Source organism: Sus scrofa, chromosome 12 (genome assembly GCF_000003025.6).
Source record: "Sus scrofa isolate TJ Tabasco breed Duroc chromosome 12, Sscrofa11.1, whole genome shotgun sequence".
NCBI lineage: Eukaryota > Metazoa > Chordata > Mammalia > Artiodactyla > Suidae > Sus > Sus scrofa.
The window spans coordinates 19,531,213-19,549,279 of record NC_010454.4 but is presented as its reverse complement, the minus strand read 5'-3'; the positions used below and the strand labels follow the sequence as shown (position 1 = coordinate 19,549,279).

General features: G+C 55.3%; 1 protein-coding gene across 13 annotated transcripts; it reads right to left on the bottom strand.

The window, feature by feature from the left end:
* ETV4 (ETS variant 4) lies at nt 977-17,773 on the bottom strand. Of its 13 annotated transcripts, XM_021066921.1 has the most exons (14): nt 17,561-17,773; nt 16,907-17,049; nt 16,637-16,730; nt 16,368-16,415; nt 14,374-14,537; nt 8,498-8,551; nt 7,213-7,339; nt 6,568-6,711; nt 6,059-6,327; nt 3,792-3,866; nt 3,565-3,633; nt 3,191-3,363; nt 2,819-2,920; nt 979-1,871 (listed from the first exon to the last, which is right to left on the bottom strand). In XM_021066921.1, the coding sequence occupies exons 5-14, from the start codon at nt 14,447-14,449 to the stop codon at nt 1,647-1,649; spliced, it is 1,314 nt and encodes a 437-aa protein (XP_020922580.1). In that variant the 5' UTR covers nt 14,450-14,537; nt 16,368-16,415; nt 16,637-16,730; nt 16,907-17,049; nt 17,561-17,773; the 3' UTR covers nt 979-1,646. The 13 variants fall into 13 exon arrangements, with proteins under 13 accessions (XP_003131425.3, XP_020922582.1, XP_005668839.1 ...); XM_003131377.5 differs by lacking the exon at nt 14,374-14,537 and having other exon boundaries at nt 977-1,871; nt 6,568-6,729; nt 17,561-17,763; XM_005668782.3 differs by lacking the exon at nt 14,374-14,537 and having other exon boundaries at nt 978-1,871; nt 17,561-17,763.

The window sequence follows — 18,067 nt, the reverse complement described above, 5'->3', positions numbered from 1 at the left end:
CGTTCTGGTCTTTGCTCTAAATAATAAACGTCAGCACATTATGTTTTCTGTTTCTGGGGAAGAACACACAAAAAATTGTGGGTAGGTGTCTTCCTGCGGTCTTGGCATTAGTAGTGGGCCGGGCAGTAACTGGGTTGGCCAGCCCAGCCTCTGCGCCACTGTGGTGCCCTCCGCTTGACTTAAGTGGATGGGGGGCACCTGTGTTCACCTGCGCCTGGTCCTTTGGAAGCTGTTTACACAGGGGCTGGGTCTAGAACCACCCATTCTGCCCTCCCACCTCCACAGCCACCTCTGTCATATCTGCTGTCACACCTCCTCTCTAGGTGTCACCCTTTCCAGCCTGGCCTCCCCCGAGCCCTGAAAACTCGGCCCAGGTTCTGGTCTGTCTCAGATCCGGGCAAGGAGACACCACGCCATCCCCTCCCCTTTCCTGCAAAGGTCCAGCCTCCTAGCACCTCCTGCCTGGGTGCCTTTCTTTTCTCCCAGATCCTCCATACAAACTCTTGTCCCCAACGTCAGCAAACAGCAACCTGGAGCCACGGCAGGAGGGGAGACACGTGGATAGCGTGGTCACGGGAACAACTGAGATCACAGAAAGCGCAGGCCAAACCCGGCCCGAGGAAGCTCCGGGAGGCCTCAAGGCTCAGGAGCCCTACCTGCCCCCCTTCCCTACCTGAGCAGGGAGATGGCTGTGGGAACCGCACTGCAGGGGCCCAACAGGCACCAGGCCAGATTACAATGTCCCCTTTGTCTGTTATTTTGCCATCCTCATCATAATCCTGGGAGGGGGAAAGAGCAGGTATCACTGAGCCCGGATTTCAGAGGAAAAAGTCAGAGGTCAGTTGTTTTTGCCTAAAGCCACACAGCAAGTTAAGTGTCAGGGCCAAGCCCCAAACTCTGGTCCTCTGCCCCCAAGGCCAGAGTTCTCTCAACCCCAGCTTCTTCTCTGATGACTACAAAGAGGACAAAGGGGAACTAAGAGGAGAAGCAGGGGCCTTTATTAGGTCTGGCAGGTGTAGTGGAGGTGGGGGTGGAATCCCAGGCCTGGCCTAGGAAAGGCAGAGGAGAGGCAGCGGGCCCCCAGGCAGAGCCCAGCCCTCCCTGCCTCCACCCAGCAACCTCTCCCCCACCCCAGGTTCCTCACTTTGGCCTCCCCCCGCCTCTGGGAACACAGAGCACCAAGAACCACCCAGCAGGACCCTCCAGGGCCACAGCCTGGAGCGGAGTGCAGGATGCAGGCTGCTCTCTCCCCACCACGGGGGATCTGGGGAGCCCCGTGCCCCCTTCTCCACCAGGGTGAAGTGGGGGAAGCTCCTCTGTCCCCAGAACAGAACAAACACTTGTTCTCTGTGATGGGCAAGAGAGAGTTGGGCTTGGCCTCTAGGCAGGACCTAGGAAGAGGCCGGAAGTGGAGCCCCTGGAAGAGCTTCCGTGATGCCAACTTCACACCCATAAGTGTCTCCACTTTGCCTTCCTGTCGACCCTGGGGAGCAGCTCAGAGGCTGGGCCGGGGTGACTGATGGGCAGAGGGGATCTGCTCCAAAGACATCTGTGGGTTTCAGAGTGGGGGTTTCCCTGACACCAGATTCATCTTTATATACACACAGGGCAGCACCTGCTGGCCGCAGAGGAGCAGCTGCTGGGGGCTAGTAAGAGTAGCCACCCTTGGGGCCAAAGGGCTGGGCAGGCCCAGCCAGCTCTGGGAGGTAGGCGGGGCTCTCGTCCAGGTGGGACAAAGGGACTGTGTCCTCCTCACTGACTGGCCGGTCAAACTCGGCCTTGAGAGCTGGACGCTGATTGTCCGGGAAAGCCAGAGAGAAGAGGGCCTCGGGCTCGCACACAAACTTGTACACGTAACGCTCGCCGGCCACCTGTGGGGAGAGAGGCCTGGGTCAGGGTGAGGGTAGGGAGGGCAGCCTCCCCCAGGCCCAGACATCTGTGTGGGTCCACTTCTCCTCCTGCTGCTGGCTCTTTTCTTTTTTGGCTGCACCTATGCCTGGGGACTGAACTGGCACCTTCACAAGAGACAAGCTGGATTCTTAACCCACTGTGCCACAGTGGGAACTCCCTGGTTCTTCTAAAAAGCTGCCTCCCTTCACAGTTTGTGTTCTCGTATCTCAACCTCTCGATGCTTTAGGATTTTGGTTACTGTTTATCACTTAAAAATTTTCAGGGGGATTTCCCATTGTGGTGCAGTGGAAACAAATCTGACTAGTATCCATGAGGATGCAGGTTCAATTCCAGGCCTCCCTTTGTGGGTCGGGGATCCGGCGTTGCCTTGAGCTGTGGTGTAGGTCCAAGATGTGGCTCAGATCTGGCATTGCTATGGCTGTGGCTTGGACTGGCAATTGCAGCTCTGATCTGACCCCGAGCCTGGGAACTTCCATATGCTGCAAGTGTGGCCCTTAAAAACAAAAAGCAAAAAATAAATAATAATAATTTTTTCCCCCTTTTTTAAGGGCCATGCCTGCGGCATATGGAAGTTCCGGGGCTAGGGGTCGCATTGGAGCTGCAGCTGAGGCCTATGCCACAGCCACAGCCACAACCACGCCAGATCCTTAACCCCCTGAGTGAGGCCAGACATCGAACCTGCATCCTCATGGATACAAATGGGGTTCTTAACCTGCAAAGCCACAACGGGAACTCCTGTTCATCACTTTTTTGGGAGGGAAATCTCGGCTTTGTCCACAGTTTCTTGACTTCCCTGATTGGTTCCTTATCTGCTTCTTCAAACTTGCTGAAAAATGCTCTCCTGCCCCCACCCCTTCCCACAGCCACCACCCCCAATCCCCTTGTGCCTGGACCCTTAGCCCCTGACCTTCTGCATGATGCCTTTCTCATAGTAGTACCGGAGTGAGCGGCTCAGTTTGTCATAGTTCATAGCTGGCCGGTTCTTCTGGATGCCCCAGAGCCTGGCGACCTGGGGACAGGAAGACACAGTTTGGGGATGGCAATGCCAGCTCAGCAGAGGAAATTCGGGGTCAGGACAGAAAGAGTACTTGAGATTCTTGGTGCAAATTCTCAGCTGGCCCTGCAGCTAAGCACCAGCCCACAGACCACGGTTTGGCAGGAACTCAGGTTAAATGAAGCAGTGGTGCCGGTGAAGGCACATGCCACCACTTTCCAGGTTCTCTCATCTCCAGGCCCCAGGGCTGTTGGGAGGAGAAGCGGGAACATCTGAGACACCCACCTCCTCAGGCTCAATTAGTTTGAACTCCATCCCCCGGCCGGTCCAGGCAATGAAGTGGGCATTTGTCGGGTCATCCAGCAGGGCCACCAGAAACTGCCACAGCTGCAAGGCACCCCGACGCTGGTAGGGTGGTCCCTCTCGGAAGGCTCCCACCCCTTCCTGCTTGATGTCACCTGGGGAACACAGGAAATAGGAAGTGTAGGGCTAGTGCCTTCCACTCCCCCAAGCGACCCAGTCCCCTTGCTTGCAGGGGCCTCCGCAGGCTTGTTCTCATGAAATGTACTGTGATGCGATTCCTGGGGTGGCCGGGGTTGGGGGTGCAGTCAGAGGGTATGGATAAGACCCTGACCCTCTGAGGAGCAGTCATTTCTGACCTTCAAATTTCTCGGGGACGATGCAGACATCATCTGGGAACGGTCGCAGGGGTTTCTCACAGCCATAGCCTTGAGGAGGAAGTTGGGAGTCACTCAGATCTGGAGGTTCACTGATACGAGACCCCAGAGAATCCAGAGGGACTCCTGGCCAGGAACCCCTCCCACAAGGCAGGACTCCCTCCTCCGGCTTGGGAAGGCCTGGCAAGGGAGGGAGGGGGCTGCCTTACCCATGGTCCCCTCACCGGGAGGGGGCCCGGAGAAAGCCTCTGTGTGGAGGTACATTGAAGCATATCCAGGGACATCTAGGGAGGAAGAAAGAGGAAAGGTGGCTGGGGCGGGGGCGGGGGCGGGAGTCCTGCACACATTCAAGGAACTTCTTCCTGGAGTTCTCCTCTGGTGCTGCGAGTTGAGGATCCCGCGTTGTCACTGCTGTGGCATGGGTTCAGTCCCTGGCCTGGGAACTTCCACACATGGAGGGCAGCCAAAAAAAACCAAAACAAAACACATGCACACGCACATACATGCACACACAAAGAACTTCTTCCTGCCAGCCTCCCTTCCAGTTCTTTTCCCAGCAACCTGCCTACACCCAATCCCAGGGGAAGTTCACCCAGGGGGAGTGCGAAGCTCGAGGCCCTCAGCCTGCAGGTCAGGCCAGAGAGCCTATGGCAGCCGCTGGGGCTGGGCAAAGCTGTTCCACAAGGCCCAAGATTCCAGGGAACAGCTGTTTCCTGTGAGTTTAGCGGGGAGAGGGGGTAGCGATGAACCTCCGGGGAAAGAGTTCAGTGTCCCAGCCTTAGACTCCCTTGGAATGGGGCTGACGTCCGGTCAGCAGGGCAGGTTTCAGCCCAGTGCGGGTGTGAGGGAGGATGGGAGGGAGGGAGGGAGGAAAGGGAGGGGGGCGGAGGGAGAACCCGCAGGCCTCTCTCTGTGGAAAGAGGCAGCAGTGGGCACTCCGGCCAGTGTGCTGTCAGGTCTGAGCAGAGACAGCGCACTATTTCATTCCATGCCACGGGCCCGGACACCTCCCCACCCTATCTGGAGGAGGCTGCGGTGAGGGGCCATCCGTTTCAGTGCCAGCCCCTTCCTGCCCTACCTCCTCCACGCCCACCTATGAATGAGATGCTGAAACCTGACACCTCCGGGAGGGGCGGGAGGGTGGGCTCATTCATGCCTCCATTTTGTGAATGGAATTCCTGACTCCATTCAGAGGAAGCTGAAGGGGGAGGGGCAGGAGTTCAAGGGCTTGTAACACGATCTCCTCCGGTCTACATCCTTTGAAGGTCAGCGGCTAGAGCGTCTCCCTCCTCCTTCCTCCATCTCACCGCCCGGCTCCGCTCAGGCTTAGGACTCGGGCTAGAGGAGAGGTGGTCCCTTCTGGTTCTCGCTGGGGCAGTCTGACTGTTCGGGGCTCAACTTCCCCCCACCCCAAAAGACAGGGCACCAGGAAAAGGGAAATTCAAAAGCTGAGTCTACACTAATCTCTGAATTTATTCTTTTCTCATGCAAATTTGCAGATAAACTCAAATTTGGAGCTGGTAACAATGTAACAGGAGCCAAGGTTTTCTAGGCCTTTTCATGGGCTCTTGCAGGCTTTGAGCTAAGCTGTTTACAAACACGGCTGCGTGCATCTCACTCTGGTCAACAGCCAGGTGGAACTAGAACTAGAATTTAAAGCAGTCCAAGAGTTCCTCCTGTGGTTCATCCTTAACAAACCGGATTAGTAACCGTGAAGATGCGGGTTCGATCCCTGGCCTCGTTCAGTGGGTTAAGGATCTGGCGTTGCCTTGAGCTGTGGTGTAGGTCACAGACAGTGCTCTGATCACAGTTGCTGTGGCTATGGTGCAGCTCCAATTGACCCCTAGCCTGGGAACCTCCGTATGCTGTAGGTGCGGCCCCTCCCTGCCCCACCCCCCCAAAGCAGCCCGTATTTCTGGTACCCAGCTCTGGTCAGGATGGTGAGTCCCGAACAGGAAGTGGACACCACACATGAACCCTGCATTCCAACTGGGAACCGTGAGCCTGGCTAGTTTCAAGTTCATGTTTCTCCTCATCCAAATCCCTTTGTACTTTTTAAACTTCTGTGGGGATAGGGACCAATGACATGTCCTATTCATCTTTGTGTCCTCCAGCTGCACACACTCATCCTCCTGGCACAGTATTTTTATCTCAATAGGTAATTAAACTCCAAACACCTGCTAAATAGGAAGAGGAAGAAATGCCTTAACTTTCCTATCCAGTCACAAGCTATCTGAGGGCAAAACCCTACTATCCCACTTATTTTTTTTTATCTGAATACTGGTTTGCTGATTGAAAAGTGACAGTTCTTTTGAATCTATGGCAAGTGGTAGGTGGGTGGGCTGAAACTGGTAAAGGGAAAAAAAAAAAACTTGTGGGGAGACATTCTGGGTTTCATGGAACCCCTTTATCACATGCCACCCACCCAACAATCCCACCCAAACTCCTCCACTCCCTTCCCAGGAGCATCTCTTACCTGAATCATAGGAGAAGTCTGTCTGCTCCTGTTTGATCACCACCCCTGCCCCTGGGTACCTGTGCCCGTTGACTCCACCCTGACCCACTGCTGGCTGGCCGGCCTGTTCATACAGGGGGTCAAGGTATTCCTGCTTGAAGCTCTGCTGGGGGTAGGGGGGGCAAGGCTCCGACAGCTGGTGTTGGTAGGGGGCTGGGAGGGGCTCCCGGCCCCCTCCCTGAGAGGATGTGAAGGAGTGGCAAACATCCAGGGGCTGCTGGAAGAGGGAGCTAGATGTGGTTGGATGGAGAAGGAAGAGAAGAGAATATTAAACGAAGTCCTCCTTATGCATGCCTCTCCCAGAGTTTAGAGTGGGCTCCAGTGCGTGTGTGCTGGGGTCGGGGGTGGAATGGAAAACGTGGGAGGGCTGTCAATATCCCTTCCTCCTCCGGCCCCCCCCACCCCCCCGCAGGTCTCTTAAGGGTGATGGAGAACACTCTGGTGGGACCTGGCTCTCCTTGTCTCCTTACCCATGCTCCCCGAGGTACCCATGGCCAGGGTGGGGCTGGGAGGTGCCAGAGGATCTCAGGAAACTCCGTTGTTCTGCCCGGGGAAAGGGCTGCAGGGGCGACTGTCCGGGGGCACCAGGGGCTGGGGACTTGATGGCGATTTGTCTAGAGGGGTCATAGGCACTGGAGGTGAGGGGGAGACGGGGTGAGGGGGCAGAGAAGCTGGGCGAGCCTCTTTGGACCCTTCATTCCCTGGGAAGTCAGGTCACAAGGATTATGGGAGAAGAGCCGTGGGTGCCGAGACAGGACCGGTGTGAGCCAGACTTGGGCTCCAGATGAACTCTTCTCCTGCCTTAATCCCCAAGCTGGCTCTATTCTTGAGAACACCTCTCCCCAGGCCTGAGCACCTGGATTGGGGTGGACAGCGGCTTCTCCAGCGGAAACACTGCCCTGGCCTTAACACGCCTCCCTTGAACCCTCTGCTGCATTTTTCATCCTAACTACTCAGGAAATCCTGAGCTATCTCGCTCCATTACCGGGAGCTTGGACATCCTTTCTGTAGTCTAACCTGCGTCTCAACCGCTTTGGGGGTGCCTCCCCCCACCCACTTTCCTCCTCCTCCTCCTCCTCCATCCAACCTGTCCCCAGGGCCGGGCTGGGGCTCACCTGGAATAAAGGCACTGCTCGCCATGGTGGTGGGGGAGGGGCAGCTTCCTGCTACAGGACAGGGCCGGGTCGGTGCGGGGACTCTGGGGCTCCTTCTTGATCCTGGTGGTGGGGCTGTGGAAAGCTACTGCGGGGGTCAGGGGAGGCAGAGCAAGGCCAAAAAGTGTCACAGAAGAGGCCGGAAGAGCTTCTGACACCTTCTGCTCTTTGAGGACGAGCTGGGGGACTGGTACAGCCTCAGCGTCCTTCTCTGGGTCTCAGTTTTCAGAGAATCAGAGTCAAACACTTTCAAGAACGGTTTGGCTATTTCCATCACGTCTAGTTTCATACATCAGGCTAATGTCCAACATGAACCAAAGAAACTGTCTACAGTTCAACATTTAATGCCTTTCCAGCTCCCAAAAAACACCTTTGTAGGCGCGAGCGCCTCCCAACCAAGGGCCTGTGGTTTTCCTGACTGCTCTGGAAAATTCCACGGGAGAGAAATGTTTTCTTTTTTCGGGTCATAAAGAATCTTTCTTTTTCTGGTTAAGGCTGGATATTAGCCCACTTGCGTGTCAGCTGACTAGCATCATACACATGCTCCTAATTATCTGTGAAGAACACTGGCCTTTCCTGTGGCCCCTGCTGGGTCTGCAAACTCTAGCCGCCAGTCTGGTTCCAAGCCGGCAAACGTGAGAGTCAAAACCTGCCATCGACGGTTTTGTTGTCGGTTATTTGCGCTGTTTCATTTCATTGGTGAAGTTAGCTGAGAGCGTCTGACACGAAAGCAGGGTTTCTCAACAGTCGCACTAGGGACATGTGCGCCAGATGATTCTGTTGGGGGTCCGTCCTGAGCGCTGCAGGAGGTGAGCAGCATCCCTGGCCTCGACCCACTAAATGCCAATGGCACCCCACCCTCAGTTGTGACAACTCAAAATGTCAACGGACATTGCCACAGGTCTCCTAGGAGGTCAAAGCGCCCCTAGTTGCACCAAAGTAACTTAGAACAGTAGAACTCGACTCTGCTCCACTGGTCCAAGCCCCTCATTTCAGAAATAAGAAAATGGAAGATCAGAGAGGTGAAGAGTCTGCTCCAAGGTCACAGAGCTAGGAAGGGCAAGCCCCGAGTGGAACCAAGGTCTTCACCTCCCAGTTACTAATTGTTCTTGGAGTCCAAACCCAAGAACAGGGAACCCTCCTCTGGAGGAGAGAACAAGTTGATCTTTGGTGATTCTCTATCCCTATGACTCATTTCCTGCCCTCCCCCCCTCCCCATTCCCTCCACGCGGGGCCCTCTACTCACAGTTTTCTGAATGGAAATCAGGAACAAACTGCTCATCGCTGTCTGGTACCTGAGCTGCAGAGAGAGGTCAGAGGTGAGCCTGGGGTGTCGGGGTCCTGGACGGCAGCCCCCAGCAGACAGCATTATTGCAGCCCTGCAGATTAGCACCAGCCCGAGGGCAGAAAACAGCTTACTTAGGACCGAAGGCAACTCCACCCCAGGTCCTAGTGCCCTCCATGTTGGAGCCCCACGAACACCCCGGAGGGAAGGCTGCAAATTCTCAGAACCCGTCTGAGCAGATTCCAGAGTTTTGTCCTTGATGCTTCTTTGTTGTTTTCCCCCCTGTTTTTCTGAAGTGAAGGCAGCCCTGCCCCTCAGAATTTACAAAGCTCCGCTCACGGCAGACTCGCATCAGGGATGGGCAGGCACTGCAAGGAGTGAGATTCTGTGGGCTTAAAATCACACGGGAAAATTCGGAATGTGGGCCAGGCCCAGGCATCTCTCTGCCTTTTATATCACCTCCAAGATGAAAGGCAGAAATCTAGAGCCTCGGAAAGGAGAGGGAATGGAAGAAAGAAAATGGTTCAGGAGAGATGAAAAGAGGATGATAAGGGGAGAGGGGGAGGCTGGGGACACTGGCCAGCCTTGGTGGCTTCTTTCTTTGCTCTGCAGCTAGAAGAGGGAGAGAGAGGAGGGCTTCCCAAACTTGGAGGTCTGAGGAGCACTCCAAGGGTGCCAGCGTGGGTGGAGCTGGGTTCGGGGATTAGGCAGGAAGACTAAAATAGAACAGCAGCTCATCCACGGCCTCCAGACTGGATATCCGGACTTTGATTTCTGGTTCTGGTCCTGGCCTCTCCACCTCCTTCAGGTAGGGTACAGCCGAGTACCTCTCCTGACCCCAGAGTCTCTGCCCACTTTTGCCCCTCTCCCAAAAATAGATCACAGCAGGAAGGGGAAGGGTAGACACCAAGAAGGACTTCCTGACAGTCAGGGAAGAGAGTGGCTCGAAGGTGAGGTAATGGAACCCAAGGAGGTGGGTTTTTCCTTCCCTGGAGACGGCTCTCAGATCGGACAATGGGAAAACTCATGGATAAAATGCCCAGAGAGTTAAGATTGGCTGGGAAGGAGGAGGGAGAAGAGGCGATGCCTAGAGAAGCCTACAGTCTACACAGGTACACATCCGGACCTCTATTGCTTCACTCCTGGCCAAGGTTCTGTCATTTCTTCCTTGCATTTCAGCCACAGCCTCTCATCACAACTCCCCACTTCCACTCTCCACATAGCTGTCAGGGTGATTTTTTTTAAGGGCTGCACTTGCAGCATATGGAAGTCCCCAGTTTAGGGGTGGAATCAATTGGAACTGCAGTTGCCGGCCTACACCACAGCCACAGCAACGCTGGATCCGAGCCGCATCCGCAAACTACCCCACAGCTCACGGCAATGCCAGATCCTTAACCCACCGAGCGAGGCCAGGGATCAAACCCGAGTCTTCATAGATACTAGCCGGGTTCTTAACCCACTGAGCCACAACAGGAACTCCCAGAGTGATGCTATTACAGCAGATATCCAATCACTTCTCTCTCTTGCTTAAAGCATGAACCCCAAAGTCTTGCCCTTGGCCTCCACAGACCCGAATGTTCTGGCCTTTATCTCTCTGACCTGCCTCTCCTTGCCTGTTACTCTCTAGAGCTCTGGTCTCCTTTTGGGTCCTCAAACCTGATCTGCCGGATCCCTCCCTCTCCCCCACACCTTTGCCAGTTTTCTTCTGGCCTCTGAAGTCTTTGCTCACTTTGTCACCTCAGAGGCCTTCTCTGATCACCCAACCAAAGGGGCCCCTCCTAGCTCGTGACAGCATCCCCATGTTATATTTCCTCCAGCACAGATGGCTACCTGGTCGTCCTAATTTATGATTACATGTTTATTGTCCCTCTCCTCTACCCGAAAGTCAACCTTGCTGAGGGCAGGGGCTTTATCTGTCTTCTTCATCTGACTTCGCCCTAGTACCCCTGGAACAGGATCTGGTTCAGAAGAGACACTGTGTTATTCATCAACTATATGAAGAAACACACAAGGACCCCATCCTCAAGAGGCCTGGGAGCAAGAACTGAAGAGATCTTAACCCACCAGCCCTTCCCTCTCCTGGAGGGCCCTCTCTCCACCACCAGGTAGCATTAGCTACCTGGCAGGTCCTCCTGAAAAAACACACCTTACAAAGGATGCTTTAGGCTGTGATCAATTGCTTGGCAGCAGGATTCTTTACCAAATTGCTTTAAATATCAGAGGTGTCAATTGCTTTTAAATATGCACTTAGGAGTTCCTGTCATGGCTCAATGAAACAGAAATGAATCTGATTAGTATCCATGAAGAGGCAGGTTCGATCCCTGGCCTTGCTCAGTGGGTTAAGGATCTGGTGTTGCCATGAGCTGTGGTGTAGGTCGCAGACGCGGCTCAGCTCTGGTGCTGCTGTGGCTGTGGTGTTGGCCAGTGGCTACAGCTCTGATTTGACCCCTAGCCTGGGAACCTCCACATGCCATGGGTGCCCTAAAAAGACAAAAAAAGATACATATATATGTATGGGGCAGTGGAGGGATAAGTTATGTGTATGGAATTTGCAGATGCACACTACACAAGGATTTACAGTATAGCCCAGGGAACTATATTCAATAACTTATAATAAACTATCATAGAAAAGCGTCTCAGTGTAAACATATACATGTATAACCAAATCACTTTGCTGTACACCCGAAACTAACACAATATTGTACATCAACTATATGTCAATAAAAAACAAACACTTATAGACAGGAGACTTCTTGACAGAGGGAACCCAACAGCTAAGGGGTTTAAGAATCAGAAGCCACCAGCGGCTGAAGAGCTTATGAAAGAAAAGTCAGCACAGAACAATTGTAAAGTGACCAAATAGATCAGTAGAGCATGGACTTCCTTGGCAAAAACAAAAAAACCACATAGCACATCTTTTCAGGAGCGCAACCAGGGGACCAAGGCAACCATTCTTAAACTGGTCCCAGAATCCTGGGACACTGGTTTTTGTTTGTCTTTTTAGGGCCGCAGGAGTGGGCATGTGGAGGTTCCTAGGCTAGGGGTCCAATCGGAGCTGCAGCTGCCAGCCTATACCACAGCCACAGCAACGCCAGATCCGAGCCACGTCTGCGACCTACACGACAGCTTGTGGCAACTCTGGATCCTTAACCCACTAAGCAAAGCCAGGGATCAAACCTGCGTCCTCATGGATACTAGTCAGATTCTTTTCCACTGAACCAGGGGGGGAACTCCCCTGGGACATTATTAAAAACACAGATTCCCAGCCCCCACCCCTGGAGCGTCTCATTCCATTTAGGTCTGGGTGGAGGCCAGGTATCTGTATTTTAACACACACCCCTGGTTGCCTTTAAGAACAGGCAGCTTTAGGGAGTTCCCTGGTGGCTCAGCGGGTGAAGGCTCTAGCAGTGTCACTGTTGTGGTTTGGGTCAATGTTGAGGCACAGGTTCAATCCCTGGCTTAGGAAGTTTTATATGCCTTGGGCACAGCAAAAAAAAAAAAAAAAAAAAAAAAGTCAGCTTTGGAAAACTGGACAAAGGGAAGAATGCAAAACCTGCTCAGCTGCCCAGGGATGCAAAGCCCAAGCTCATTCCTGTTGTGTGCCTCTGGCCCAAGCATAGGTGAGATCCCCAAAGTGGCTGGATGGGGGTGATAGGGGCAAGATGACCAATATTTCCCTCCCTGCTACCTGGGCAAGGAGGGTCCCCGGGGTGGGGGAAGTTGACGCACTTGGAGCTCCCTCTGGGGCTTCATTAACTGCCAGTTTCCATTGAGGTAATGGGCTGGGGGCATCTCCTGCCGGCGTCACATGACTCTAGAGAGCCCTGGGGTCGGTCATCTTGCTTTTCCTCTCACCACAGGCCTGAGGTTTTGACCAGAACCTCCAGCACCACCCCCGCCCTGGTCCCAGCAGTCCCAGAGAAGGCCACCCCCAGCACACAGATCACAACTCAAAGGAGGTGGCACCATTCTCTTCCCAGGGCCAGGAGAAATCAGCCAAGGCAAGAATGGGCGGTGGTGTGAACCCCAGTCCCTGCTTGGCCCCTCCCCTAAAACACCAGCTTCTCCCGAAGGGGCAGGACAGGGACTCGATCACTCAGAGACTGTCAAGGTTGGAAAGAGGAACAGTTACACGGAGCCTCGAGTTCCTGGAGAGTAGGAAAATTTCTAATTACCATGTTTGGTCTTGAGTGGAAGCCACTCTATTTATTTGTTGACTTGGCTGAGCTTGGGCTGCCAAGCCAGTGTGCCAGGGTCTGCCCCCAACTCCATCTTGGCACTAAGGTAGAGTTTACCTGCCCGGGCACATGGCGGATGATTAAGGAGGGGTTGGGCAAAGTGCCAAGCCACCATAATGCCCAGAAAGAGAGAATTTTAGGAAACATCCCTCCAATGGGTAGGAGTCAGTACAAGAGACAGGGTTAAAGGGCCTCCCAGGCTGGGCTCTAGGAGAACTGGGAGGTTCAAACAGCCAAGAAAGCTAAGCGCCCCCAGGTAGACCACTCATCTATACCATATATGCGCCATCACCTTCTCCTGCTCCTAGGGTCCAAACACAGGGTGAAGGAGCCTCTTAAAGAGTCGGGGGTGGGGTGGGGCGGGGAGAGGAATTCTCCAGAACTTCTGATGCAGTGTGTCACCACTGCTCTTGGCTCTCACCCTTACCCCGCCCCTACCCCGGCAGTGTGCTGGAAGGAACCAGTTCTCTGTCTATGGAGGGGACATTTCCCCCCAGGAGCCTTCTGGAAGGAGAGGAGACAGAAAGCAATAGAGGAGGCATTGCAGCTAGGAAAGACTGGGGGAGAGGATTAACCCCATCTATCTCCACAGACAGGCTGAGGTGCCGGTGCACACGCACGATTCACACACACGCTAATGCCTTTTACATCAAGGCAGCACACGGGGGGCAACATCCACCATGCATAACCTTCTCACATGGGTGCTCGTTTTGGACTTACGAATATGATGGGGAAAAAGCCAAGAGCCAGAGGCTGAAGACCTTGGAGGAAGATTTGGGAGCAATGATTCTGATGAAAAGGGGAGCACGGACCCACCCCTTTGAGAATCTCATAAAAGCTATGGATCATTCTCTTCCTTGACAAATTCACATTCCTTTGTGTATGGTGCACTTCTAAAATTTTTATACACATATGAAAGGCTCAAGGACCCCTGCTACCTATCCAAAGAGCTTTTGGGAATCCACAGACCCCAATCCAGACTCCTGCCTCATACAAAGGCTGTACTTGGCCCAGAGTCAATGCTCCATACCACCAAAGAGACCAAAGTCATTGTCTCTGAGGGTTCCTGAGGGCTCCCGATAAGCCGGGAAAGGAACCCTGGACCAGAAGCAGCACATCTTTGACCATCACCAGACACAGCCTGCCTGAGCCTGGGTTTCCCTGCAGTAGCCAGATTCTTTCTCCAGTAACTCAGCAGATCCCAGGCACCCCCAAAACAGACACACCCTCTTAGCCTCATTTCGCCCCCCCAACCCCTACCTCTTCATCTAGAAAAAACCCCAAACCCAAAGATGTCTGATCTTCCTTGGCAGAACCCTGCTCATGCTCACCCCCAATGATGCCCGGACACCAGGTGCTGAACCCACACCACCTCCACAGGGATCCAATCTGGCATCCCCCGAATTCTTTGCAGCCCCACCCACACTTCAGGGACCCGCTGCTTCTCTTCAAATTGGGGCTTTAGGAAGAAATCAAGCTGAGGGAGGGAGGTTGGGCTCCGGCCCCCAGTCGTAGGCGCCCCACCACTGGCAAGCTTCCAAAGGAGCTAGTCCCTCCCTGCCACCCCAAAGCTCCCTCTGGGCTGCAGGGGTCACTGACCTGGTGGGAAGAGGCAGGAGAGGAGGCTGGGGTGGTGCTGGGACGGTGCAGGGGGACAGGGCCCCGGCAGCTGCATCTGTCTCCGCAGAGAGAGTGAGAAGGAGCGATCGGCCTCAGCATCCCCCCCTCAGGCCTGGCCATCCATCGCCAGCTGGGAACCTGAGCTGCTCCCTCAGAAGGAAGGAGAGGGAACCAAGGAGATCCCAGCAGCCCCCCCACCTCCGCCTGGCGATCCCCACCCCCACCTCCCCACCCACTGGATTTAAATGTACGGGGACTTCCAGGGCAGCAGCGCGAAACACACACCCTGGCTGTCACACAGACACACGCAGATAGACACAAGTACAATTTCTAGGCCCCCACCGCCAAGGGGTGGGGCTTCCAAGGTTGAGAGAAGATGAGAACATTGTCCTCCCCTTCCTGTTTCAAACCTAGCTGCTATCAAACATGCCAGCCTCGGAGCCTACCCTTAGATCACAGCCCCAGGGGGAGCCTAGGTGCCCTCTTGGGGAGCCTAGGTACCCTCAGCTGACAGACAAGGAGCCTGGCGAGCAGGACAGAAATCAGGCATTGGGAAAGGAAGTCTTTGAGAAACCGTGGAAACTGACACCACTGCGTTCTTCAGCTCCAGCCCAGCTCCTCCGGAACCATGGGCGGAGGATGGGCGGACTGGGCACAGCTCTGCCTGTAACTCAGAGCTGGGCACGCAAGGCTTGCAGAATAGGGGAAGACGTGCACACTCCCCCAGAACCCTCCAGCACCCACGAGTCTGTTCAGCCACGAATTCTACAAAATGTCTTGAGTGCTTGCACTATGTAAATAGCCATTCTGTTAATGTACGCATTTGGGGGGAAACAGATCTAGTCTCATTCCAAGGATCTAGTCAGGGATCTTTCCTGTCTACCCCAAGCTTTTCAAGATGGTTCCAGAGGAGCTGGGTCTGAGTTTAAGAAAAACTCATCAGAGATACCCAGGTGGAGGGATGGGGGGGGATCCCAAAGAAGAGAAAAGCCTTCAAGAAGGGGTTCCTAGTGCTGTGGCCTCTTGGTTTTCAGTGTGACAATGAAGGGACCTTCAGATAGGGCAGTTAACCCTTCCTTCTCAAAGACTGTCTAAATACCATAAGCCCCACCGTAACACCCACCATAAGCGCTACCTACAACCTAAACACCAGAAGCCTCCTATCCGCAGTCCCACTGGCAACAACCTCACGTCCAACCCAAACACACCAAGGAATCCAACCTGGAGGACCTCCCCCCCTCAGAACACACCTCTCTACCCAGAGGAGGCCCAGCAACTGACCCTACCCCAGCCAGCTGGCAGCTAGCTCCCACAGCAAACTGGAGGGGCAATTTGCCTGGGAAGGAGGTATTCAGGGGGGAAGGAGGCGGGAGATTCAGTTGCCATTAGAATTACAATCAAGGCTATTTAGGGGAGAAGCCCTGCGCTGCTTTGCCAAAGTGCTGAAAAAAAAAATTATTTAAACTTTTGTTGTGCTTTTGGCTCAGACAGTAAATTGTTTGGTACTGGGGGTTGGGAAGAAGAGAAATGCAGGGGGTAAAAATTAGTGTTGGCAACTCCAGACGATAGGTAACAAATGAATCCCTCCTTCTCCCAATCCTTACACTCACTCCCCCGACACCCCAAAGCACACCTCGGCCCGGGCGGCTGGTGCCAAACAAACTTTGCAAATGAAAATTTCAACCAGGAAAGTGGGCCTGGGGCCAAGTTCCATTCAAATAAGCAAATACCCCACACAATGGTCTGATTCATCCCCAGGCCTAGTTACACAAGCCTGGCTCAGGGCAGAGAAAATAAATATCAATATAAGTATCCACGCTGGGTGCTGGAGAGAGCCGAGAGGCAGGGGACTTGGGGAGGGGGCTTTGGAGAGGCCCTAGAGGCCAGGGAGAGAGGAAGTGGGCTAGGCTGGAATACTAGGGGCAGAGAGCATTTCCCGTCCCAATAACAGAAAAGGTCACAAAACTACTCACCTTCAGCCAGCCACGTCTCCTGGAAGTGACTTAGATCCTGGAAGAGATCTGAGGGGTGAATAATGGAAACGGAGAAGGTGAGGTGGAGGCGCTGGTGACAGAATGGGAGCCCGAGCGAGCCCGGTGACCTCCCCCTTGAGGGTAGAGGCCGAGAAGGACCAGAGTCTCCTGGAGGGCGAGTCTTTTGGAGAAAAGGGCGGGGGCTCCAGGGTCAGCTCTCGGAGTGTGTGAGGTGGGGAGGGTCGCGGCTTGCCTCTCAGTCTCTTTACCTTCGGAGTCGGGGGGCGGCAGGGAGCCCGGGTCCATGAGCTTCCCCTGCGGGACCATTAGCGCTTCGCGCAAGCTCCCATTTCCGGGCGATTTCTGCGGGAAAGGGGAAGAATGCCCCCGAGTCACCCTGAGGCCGCCTGGTCTGGGGGGCGGGGCTGGGGTCCCGGGGTGACTCAAGGGCGGGCAGCCCCGGACCCCGTGGGGGCCGTGGGGTGGGTAGGGGCGGGGTGCAAAGAGAGGGCGGGCGTGGAGGCCGGCGCGGCGCTCACGCTGCAGAAGGTGTAGGGCACTTGCTGGTCCAAGTATCCGCCTTTCATCCTCCGCTCCATCCGGCCGCTCCCTCCAGCCGCACTGCCCGGGCCCCGCGCGGGGGCAGAGACCTGGGGGCGGGGGGGCTGCGTTCGCACACCGTCTGGGGAAGGCAGCGAGGTGGGGGTGGGTAAGGGCGACCGGGAGGGGCAGTCGCGAGGCTCTGAGTCCGACGGCAAAACTTCTCCGACTCACTCAGGCGATGGGGAGATTTCCGCCTGCTGAGCTCAGCGCCGCCACCACTCCCCTCCCGCCAAAGGAGGTCCCACCTGCTCCTGGGAGCTGGGCTCGGCGTTTCGTTTGCTTTCTGCAGCCCTGCTTTGCCCAGGCTCGGTTACATAAGACGTGTGTGTGTGTGTGTGTGTGTGTGTGTGTGTGTGCGTGTGCGCGCGCTCGCGCTCGCGCGCACGAGTATGCGTTCGCGCGCGGAGGAGCGGGTGAGGCGCGCACCATTCGCACGCCCACAACTCCTGCGCCCCCTCCAACCCTGAATCCCAGCGCCTCCCACCCCCTGCCCTGGAATCTGTGGAGGCGGCGGTGAGAGTGCAGTGCATGTTAGAGGCTAGGCTGAGAATCACGGACTCTCTCCCTCTCTCCCACTCCCGCAGCCTCACCTGAGGCCCGGGCGTCGGTACTGGAGCCGCGGGGGGTCCCGAGCATACCCGGGGCCGCACGGAGGGCCGCGGGGCTAGGCCAGAGCGAGGCGGCCCCAGCCCCAGGTCCCCAGCGCACCGGCTTGTTTTCCGGGCGCAGCCGACAGTTGTGAGCCCGGGGGAGCAGCTGATTGGTGCATTTCCTTCGCCTCTGCCTCGGCTCTTTCCCCCCCCCCACCCCGTTCCCTTTGTTTCATTGACTTTTCTGAATGAAACCCCAGGGCTGGGCACGCCCGCCAATCCGGAGACTCGCCCGGCCTAGCCGGAGGGGAGGAGTTTCCCAGCCGCGGAGGCCAATCAGAACGCAGGGGCTGGCTCCCAGCTTCATTCACCGCTTGGGCTCCCATTCATAAAAAAATAAACTCCTCGCGGCCGGAGTTCATTCATAAAGAACTGAGAGAAACGGGGAAGCCGAGGACCCGACGGCTTCTCTGTGCGACTCCGCAGTGGCCTTGGGTCTGAGGCTCG